Source organism: Rhinolophus hipposideros (assembly GCF_964194185.1).
Source record: "Rhinolophus hipposideros genome assembly, chromosome: 17".
NCBI classification, from domain to species: domain Eukaryota; kingdom Metazoa; phylum Chordata; class Mammalia; order Chiroptera; family Rhinolophidae; genus Rhinolophus; species Rhinolophus hipposideros.
In genome coordinates, this window is record NC_138063.1 from 42,056,830 (window position 1) to 42,066,745 (window position 9,916).

General features: G+C 42.1%; 1 protein-coding gene across 1 annotated transcript; it reads right to left on the minus strand.

Annotated features, from left to right (window-relative positions):
* Positions 1-421: 421 nt before the first annotated feature.
* On the minus strand, positions 422-9,602 carry LOC308510036 (RNA-binding protein 3-like). The gene is made up of 2 exons (XM_081078872.1): positions 6,807-9,602; positions 422-1,473 (listed from the first exon to the last, which is right to left on the minus strand). The coding sequence occupies exon 1, from the start codon at positions 7,835-7,837 to the stop codon at positions 7,475-7,477; it is 363 nt and encodes a 120-aa protein (XP_080934998.1). The 5' UTR covers positions 7,838-9,602; the 3' UTR covers positions 422-1,473; positions 6,807-7,474.
* Between the last annotated feature and the right edge of the window lie 314 nt (positions 9,603-9,916).

Consider the following 9,916-nt stretch of genomic DNA (forward strand, 5'->3'; position numbering starts at 1 on the left):
TGGAGACAACTATCATGGATTTGGTAATGGTGGAAGCAATTTTAGAGGTGGCTGAAGCTACAACGATTTTGGCAATTACAACAATCTTCAAATTTTGGACCCATGAAAGAAAGAAACTTTGGAGGCAGAAGCTCTGGCCCCTGTGGTAATGGAGGCCCGTACTTTGCCAAACCATGAAACCAAGGTGGCTGTGGAGATTCCAGCGCCAGCAGCAGTAGTTAAGGCAGTGGTAGAAGACATTAATTACTGCCAGGAAACAAAGCTTAGCAGGCGAGGAGAGCCAGAGAAGTGACAGGGAAGCTACAGGTTATGACAGATTTGTGAACTCAGTCAAACACAATGGTAGAAGGGCCTAGCTGCTACAAAGAAAATATGTTTTAGACAATACTCATGAGCAAAAAAACTCGAGGACTGTATTTGTGACTAATTGTATAATAGGTTATTTTAGTTTCTGTTCTGTGGAAAGTGTAAAGCATTCCAACAAAGGGTTTTAATGTAGATTTTTTTTCTTGCACCCATGCTGTTGATTGCTAAATGTAATAGTCTGATCATGATGCTTCATAAATGTGTCTTAAAAAAAACATAGAAAAGTTGAATATGAAATACATAAAAATTGAAATAAGGAACACAATAGATAGAAATAATAACAGAAGTAAGAATTAGCAAAATTAGATAGAGAAACTTTTCCAGTAGGCCACAGGAAAGGGTTTGTGTTACATTCCATTGAGTTGGCTTCGACTCTAGTGACTCTGTGAATGAGTGATGTCCACAATGTCCTGTCCTCACAGCCCTTCTTAGCTCTTGTAGACTCACGTCTATGGCTTCTTCCATGGAGTCAGTCCATCTCATATTTGGTCTTCCTCTTATCCTGCTGCCTTCTATTTTTCCCAGCATTATTGTCTTTTCAAAGAACCCTGCCTTCTCATGATATGCCCAAAGAAGAACAACTTTAGTTTTGTCATTTTTGCCTTCAGCAATGTTTCAGGCTTAATTTTCTCTAGGACCCACTTGTTCATCTTTCTGGTGGTCCAGGGTTTCTGTAGAGCTGTCCTCCAACACTGTTTTCCAAATGAGTCAATTTTTTTCCTGTGAGTCTTCTTCACTGTCCAACTTTTACACCCATCCATAGTAATTTGGAAAACGAGGGTGTGGATGATCTTAGCCTTGGCCTCTAAGGACACATCTTCGCTCTTGGTGATTTTTCCTAATTCTTCCATTGCTGCTCTTCTGAGTCTCAACTGTTTCTTCATTTCTTGGCCACAGTCTCCATTTGAATTGATGACTGAACCAAAGTAAGCAAAATATTTAACAATTGATTTTCTTTGTTATTTATCTTAAAGTTGTGTATTTCCTCTGTAGTCATGATTTTTGTCTTCTTAATGTTCAAATGAAGCTCTGCTTTGGCACTTTTTTTCTTTCACTTTCATCAGAAGTTGTTTCAAATCATTGCTATTTTCTGCCAGATGGTGTCATCTGTATAAAGACACATTAAAAGAACAGTTAAGAAATTTGAGGGATAGAAAACATGGCAATGTCTAATAAGAGTCCCAGAATGAGAGATGTTATTTTAATAAAAAGCAGGAAGTATGTGAAGAAATGATGAAGATAAATACACTAGAATTTATTATTATTATTTTTAAATCAACTATCAGCAGATTGTCTAAGACAGCAGATTAGGTAAATGCTATGCCTGCTATTTGCCAGGATCACATCAAAATTAGAACAATCAACCTCAAGAATAATCTGAAGACTAGTTAAACAGAAGCCCTATCCCTAAGGATATAAAGAAGAGGCCACATCGAGACTAGTAGGAGGGGCAGAGACATGAAACACACTGACCCCAAATCCACAGATAGTGGTTGAACACTGGGAGAGACACTTTGTTGGCAGAGGTACCCCTGAAAAGGGAGAGGTACCAGGTCCACACGGGCTCACCAGCCCAAGGATCCTGTGTCAGAAAGAGGAGTCCCCACAACACCTGGCAGTGAAAAGCAGTGAGGACTCTGTCTATCTGTCCCAGTGAGAGGGAAAGTGGCTAGAAGCCCATACATCCTCTTAAAGGGCCTGTGCACAGACTCACTCATTTATAAACACTCACTTAGGCTCCTGTGGAGGCGAGGCAACTGGAGAGGTGCCAGAGACATATGGGAAAGACTAAGTTATGTGGCTTATGAATGAGAGCTAGAGGGACAGCCACCATCATTCCTGTGTAGCGCCTGTCTCACGTGTAGCCTACAGAAGGGCACCATCTTTTCTGTGTTGAATCCTACACCAAAGGAACAAATCATTGGTCTGGTAAAATCTGTGGGTGCACACCACCTTGGTGACACCCAAGGTCCTGGCCGTGCCAAGCTAGTGCTGCATCTCCCCAAGTACTCTGGGCTCCTGGGCAGCTAGTCCCACCCCACAAGCTGCAGAAGGCTTTTACAGCAGCGATGGCCTGTGGTGGCTTGGGAAACTTTCAGTGGCCGACAATCAGCCGCAACTTGAGTTCTAGCCTGTCTTGAGTGACTCTCTGACTCTTGGGGATCTGCGGGCCTGAGGAGACGAGCGGCTTGCCGTAGTGTTGTCAAGGCATTTCATGAAGTGAAAGTCGTAGGCTAGCACTTATGCCAGAATTGAATCTGCATTAACTTTGTAAAAACCACTGGCCATGCCTTGTGACTCCCTGTGAACCCACCCCACCCAGCTATTAGGTCGGTGCAAAAGTAATTGCAGTTTAAAAGGTTAAAAATAATTGCAAAAACCACAATTACTTTTGCACCAACCTAATAGTTGCTACATTGCTGGGGACACTCTCAACACTAAGTCAACCCGCCCGGCCCACTTACCTAAGGAGGCTTTTTCAACAGCTGAGCCTAACGAATAGCCAACAGGTGGCAACAGATCTAGGGGGGTCCTGGGCCTTTTGGTAAGCTGCCACAGGCCCAAAACTGGTGGCAGCGGGCCTTCGTTCACAGCAAGGCCATCCCCACACACCTCTAGGTCCAACATAGGCAGCAACCAACTACATACAGCTTTGTAGCTCCTATCAGGCAGCCCTGGGCTGCTCACAGGGAAGGCTGAAATCGGTAGTCCTTCGCAAGAGACACAACAAACAAAACATCCAGAGGCTGGCTTTAGATCACGCGAGAGTACTACCCAGTTAGCCCCACAAGCGGTTAAGGGCACCCAAAGGGTGATCTCAATAGGCACAAGAGTCCACTGGGGCAAATCCCCATCTGAGGGGTCAGCCATCAAACACCAGATCACAAACTGTGGGTGTAGCCAATCCTCACAGCCAGTCAACCTGAGAGTCAATCACACTCACTAATACATCAAAAGCAATCAAGGCTCAACTACAACAGGAGAATACACACAACACACACAAGAGGCACTCCTGAAACACAGCAGAGGTGATTGGGGATACTGTGCCACTGGAGCACACAGGATACCTACTTCATATAGTCACCCAGTAAATACTGAGAGATACAGAGGAGATGTACATGGGCTGGTGAGCTGCACCCTCCACAACTAGATTGAAGACAATGAGCTGCCGCTGAGCTTCCGGAGGGGCTGCCAGATGGCTCATTCGGTTAGAATGTGAGCTGTCAACAACAAGGTTGCCAGTTCAATTCCTGCATGGGATGGTGGGCTGCGCCCTCTGCAACCAACGATTGAAAACGGCAACTGGACCTGGAGCTGAGCTGCACCCTCCACAACTAGATTGAAGGACAATGACTTGGAGCTGATGGGCCCTGGAGAAACACACTGTTCCCCAATATTCCCTAATACAATTTAAAAAACGAAACAAAACAACAAAAAAAAACAACTTCAAAAACACGAGATGTCAGGCAACAATGACAGAAAAATCAACTTAATTACATCAAAACTGGGATTTCTGTACAACAAAAGATGCTATAGACAAAGTTAAAAGAATGATAAAATGGGAGAAGATATTTGCAATGTCTAAAACCAAAAAAGGATAAATACCTGTATAAATGCATGAATTGATAGAAGTGGAGAATACACTGTTATTCTGGATAAAAGGGAAGAATTAAATAATAAAATAAAAGATCACTGGTGAAAATTTGACATGAACTGAAAATTATAATTAACCTCACTCTCTGCATCTGAGGTCCATGAGAAAAAAATCAAATTTGACCAAATCTGAAACACTTTTTGATAGTAAGATGTCCCATTATTTTATGTAACTAAGAAAGAAAAACTACCAATTAAACTATGAAACAATGCTTTATTATCATGTAAAATTTTATTTTATACTTTTGCAAGTGCCTTTAGACTTACTTGGAAAGATTTTTAAAAATATTATTTTTGTCCTATATAAAAAGAAAGAATATATAAGTGAAATAAATTGGTTAAGCCTAAAACTTTTTTATATATTCAGAACCCAACTCTTCTGGATTACTTTTTAATTAAGACTCGTCACTGCCCATGCTTCTGCACATAGTTCCATCCCCATCAAGAATATTAGTTATGCAATTTTTCTTATAAGAGGAATCAAATATAATTGCTGACATTTGACTGTGACCAAAAAAGGCAATTGCATGTGGCTCAGTCTAATAAATGAGAGCTCCTTAATCTCCAGAATTTTCTTCCAAGCTGCTGATACCCATTCTTCAAGTTGTGGTGCTCTCTTGTTCTCCCCAGAAGCTATCAGTGGAAGGTATTTTTTAGACAATGACCAGATTATTACTTCTTCAAATGGTTCTTAATACCTTTTTGACTAGAAACATCTGAAGATTGCAGTTGTCCAGTCATGCCACCAAGAATAATATCCAAGGTCATTCATGCACATGCAAGGAAAACTCTGTCACAATAACCAGCTGGCCAAGAGCAATTGAAAGATGCCCTGTGGATCATGACTGGGTTCTAATTTTGGAAGTGTTAAAATGGGAGAGGGGGAGTCCACCTTAGAATTGAAGAATACAGTAAAATATTAATAATAAATAAAAATAATATGAATAAATAATAATAAAATGTTTTTTGAAGCATTTGGTGGAAGTTTCAAGTGTGGTAGATGCTGTCAGTGCTGTACCCATTGCTCCCTGAACTCTGCTTTCCGGCACGTGCCTGCTGCTGTGTCCTATGTTCAGTCTGTGCCTGCTCACAAGGCAGACCCAAAACTGTGGGAGCTAACACCCCTGGGAGCAGCTGTCAGCCAACGATGGAGGGGAGTTAGAGGACAAGTACGTCAGCTTTCTTACCCTTCAAGGGAGTAACTCTGAGACTGGTTCTTCATTTTCTCGCAGAGTGCCCCAGGGGGCCTGAAGTCCAGTTGCCCACATCAGTAGTCTGCTCAAACACACCCTACAGAGGCTTCCTTCTCGTCCCTGTATCCCTTCTCCACTCTGACTGATGCTTCCTGAGCTCTCATCCCAAATAAATTATTTGGACTCAAATCCTTGTTTCAGTGTCTGCTTCTGGGGAGATACAACATAAGACAGTGAGAAAATCTTATCCAAGAACCTTGTGGTATCTGTCTATCATTTGATAGAAAACATTCATGAACTTCCTTCCCCAACCCTCACCAAAAATAGGTCTCTTTTTCCTGGGGTTTGAATCTGAAAGTCATCTCTTCCTACCTCTCCCTGCAGTCCATGCCTAGTTTTCCCTTTGACTTCTCAGCTTCTCCCTTCCCCTTCTACCTTTCCACCCCTGCGCATTATAAACTTGATTTTGTTTCTTTTCCTTTCAGTACCTCTAAGTACTGCTTTGTGGGTTACGATGAGCAGAAAATTCTCTATATAGAGCCTGACCCCCTGTGGTGGAGAAGGTTTTCACATGTTTTTTTTTTTAGTATTAAATTTAATTAAATAATATTAAAGGAATAAGTAATTTTATCCCTGAGACACTCATGTTTAACGGTTAACATAGATCAGAGATGTTCAGAATTTCATAATGTAGGAAAAGTCTGCATATAGCCTGCTAGAAACAAATCTCCTTCAGTGGTCAAGCAGTTATCAGAGGGTATGGAGATATGAAGATATCAAAACGCAATGATGAAATATACAAATGGCCAACAAGCATATGAAAAGATGCTTAACATCATTAATTCTTAATGAAATGCAAATCAAAACCACAGTGATGTTTTGTCTTAGTTGTCTCATGCAAGCATAACAAAATACCACAGACGGAGACTTATCAACAACAAATATTTGTCTCAGACAGTTCTGGAGGCTGGAAGTCCAAAATCAAGGTGCCAGCATATACAGGACTCGGTGTATGTTCTTTTGTGGGTTGCAGATAGCTGCCTTCTCATAGTACCTTCACAAGGCAGAAAGATAGTGAGCTAGCTCTCAGGCCTCTTATGATACAGGCACTAATCCATTTCCTGAGGGCTCCACCCTCATGACCTCATTACCTCTCAAAGGCTCCTACCTCCAAATATCATCACGTTGAGATTAGGATTTCAACATATGAATTTGAGGGTGGGGAGGACAAATAGTCCATAGCAGGTGTCACCTCACACCCATTACGATGCTACTATCAAAAGAAAAAGCAGAAAATATAAGTGTTGACAAGGATGTCGAGAAATTGGAGCCTTTGTGTATTGTTGGTAAGAATGTAAAGTGGTGCAGTTGCTATGGAAAACAGTATGATGGTTCCTCAAAAAAAAAAGTAAAAATAGAGCTACAATATTATTCAACAATCCCACTTCTGGGTACCTAAAATAATTTAAAACAGGTATGAACAGATATTTTGTACACCCATGCTCACAGCAGCATTATTCACAGTATCTAAAACATGACACAAACATGTCCATCAGTGGATGAATGGATAAGTAAAATGTGGTGTATACATACCATGGAATATTATTCAGCCTTAAAAAGAATAGAAATTGGGGCCAGCCCGGTGGCTCAGGTGGTTAGAGCTCCATGCTCCTAACTCCGAAGGCTGCCGGTTCGATTCCCACATGGACCAGTGGGCTCTCAACCACAAGGTTGCCAGTTCAACTGCTCGAGTCCCGCAAGGGATGGTAGACAGCGCCCCTGTAACTAAGGTTGAAAGGACAACAACTTGACTTGGATGGAGCTGATGAGTCCTGAGGAAAAAACACACCACTGTTCCCCAATAAAAAAAAAAGTCCTGGAAATATACATTGTTCCCCAATAAAGTCCTGTTCCCCTTCCCCAATAAAATCTTTAAAAAATAAATAAATAAAAGGCAGAAATCTTAAAACAAAACAAAACAAAAAAACCAAGAAGCTACCTTGGGACCTAAATTCAAAAATAGAAGTCAATATACTAAAACAGATGTTTCAGTGCAGCTCCAAAAATCTTTATAAATACAGCCATTTGGAAAGACGAATCTGGATCAGAAGTTTTATTCCTTGTGTACCTACATTCGGTGTGCATGGCTCATCTCAGTTGTCATAAATGTCTGTAATTTTCTCCTGAGTAGCCCTCATGACCACACAGGCTTCTGCCGCCATAGACTCTGGACCTTCCATATCGTATCCATACCTTCCAGGTCAATTGTCATACCTGCCACTCCCATAGCCCTGGTCCCCACCACCTCTAGAGTAGCTGCGGCCACGCCCATGGGCCCCAAATGCACCCCCTCTCTGTCCCCAGACCGATTTGCCCGCGTGGTCCACACGGATCTGGCGACCATCTAGAGACTCTCTTCCACTCATGGCTCTCATCGCATCTGAGGCATGTTCTGGATTGGTGACGGTGATGAAGCCAAAACCCCAGGATCGTTGAGTCTCCTGGTTCTTGACAACGACCACCTCAGAAATAGGGCCGAAGCTGCTGAAGTGGTCTTCCAGAGCCTGCTCATCAGTATTAAAGTTGAGTCTTCCAATGAAGAGCTTCCCTTCTTCAGAGGACATGGCAGTCCTGGAAATTAAATGAAAGGACAGAAGGCACAGGAACCACCAAGGAGCAGAGCAACTGCTATGATGGTGAATTTTATGTTATGTTTTATGAATTTTATGTTACCACAATTTAAAATGAAAATTAAAAAGCAACAGCGCCTTTTGAACTAGAAATGTGGCGGGAACCTGAAAAGTTAAAACATTTCTTAACCTCTATTCTGCAATTCTGCCTTAGCATTAATAAACAAAAAATAGTAAATGAGCCAAAGAGATACCCTATGTGCAAGCTCTGGGCCTATGTTAGGTCTCAGGATAAAGCAGTAACAAAGCGCACAGAACACAAAAGCTCTTCTAAACAGGGGCTATTTCTTAGGCTTGTTTTATGCTCCCTGAAGCTCTGGTTATTTATACACTATTATGTGTGAATAAAAATGACATGGGCTATTTTGCTTCTCTTTCAATAGAAGAGGAAAAACTCATAGAAAGAGGGACTATGTCAAACACATTTAGTTAGAAATCTCTTATTAAAATAAAAGACTAAAGCAAATACCTTTTTTGTTATAATGATCCCATAATATTAAAAGGACACAAAATTAAAAGCATACAATGGCTTATGGCTGCACCTAAACCAAGGGTAGTGCTGTTTATTGAATTATTAAATAAGCAATTATGATAACCTAGGATATTAGGGATGGTGTTGTATGGGGGAGACCTAATGTATTGTTCTCAGGGGAACTACCTGAGAGGACTGCACTCACTGCCTTTTCCCTGGCACCAATGAATTTGATTACACAGATGAGCTTGTCCACAAGTGCCATATTTAACAAAAGAACATGTATTTATTCCCAAAATTTTGTTAAAAAAATAATAAAACAAACCCCTTTGCATTTCGTCCCACCAGGGAATAGTTTTAATGAACCCACGAAGCAACTAGGTGACATCTTTATCAGCCCTCATAAACCTTGATTGAACACACAGCGATAAGGCCTGTTTAAACTGTCTTCCTGATAACAGGCCTGGAGTCAGCACTGGCCTTAGCAACCGCCCGGGAAAAGAGGCCTCCCCAAAACCCTGAGTGCAGGCCCGCTATGCGCAGGGAGCTGCAAAAACCCAAAGCGCCAAGGAGCTGGTTTATTTGGGGCGAGGGTGGGTTGGTAGGTAGGTAGGTGCACGCCCTTCCCCCTGGTTTTCTTGGAAAGAGACTTTCTTCAGAACTAGCTTTGGCTCCTGGGGGTGAGGAAGAGGCTGGAGCGAAAAGGTACTTTCAGCCCTAGTGACCTTTAGCATTTACATCTATTATACAAGCACAGAGAACTCCAGAGGGGCGGTTTGAAAGGATTTGGGAATGGCCAGCTCTCTTTTCTCTCCACCAGTATCATAAATGAATGAAAAATACGCATACCTAAAAAGAACAGAGAGCCATGGATTTTTGTACTAAGCTTGAAGTCTGATTCTTATAGTCCTTTCCTTTGATGCTCTAGCACATCCAATCATACTTGCTTCTTCAAATCCCACCCCTTTGCCCTCCAGCCTTCCCAGGCCAGAGCCCACAGCGACTATCACAGGCTGCAGAAGCCAGCGCCTTTGGTAGTGGGCGGGCAGGGGGGCGGCTATCATCCTGTGAAATAGTGGAGGGCTGGTCTCAGCAGCCACAACTAGAGAAGGAAGACATTCATCCCTGGAGACAGGCTGAAGATCCACTTCATGTGAGGTTCTGGAAAACACTCTGAGCAGAGATTCTAGTCCCGGTCGTCTCCCACTAACTGGCCGTCCTTGGGTATAGCTTGTAACTTTTCTGAGTCGCGCTTTCGTCAACCAAGAGAAGAGACTGCTGGACTGAAAGCTCTTTCAGATGTCTTTCAGGTTTAAAATTAAACTATTCCCTTATAAAAGCTTTTTCCCCACATTCCCCTAATCTCCCTCTCCCCCAGTTTTTTGATAACATTTAATTATGACAATAGGTGATCTTATAGGTCAGGATGAAGTGTATAGTAGGTTATTTCCTACATCACTAAGATACCAGTTTTCACAATACTCTCTAACACGTGGATGAAAATAAAATTTCCCCTCTTCTCCCCTACCCCACCCCCAACA

Bases quoted from the DNA above. Each gene is read 5' to 3' on its own strand.
- LOC308510036 (XM_081078872.1), bottom strand. From the start codon at position 7,837: ATGTCCTCTGAAGAAGGGAAGCTCTTCATTGGAAGACTCAACTTTAAT.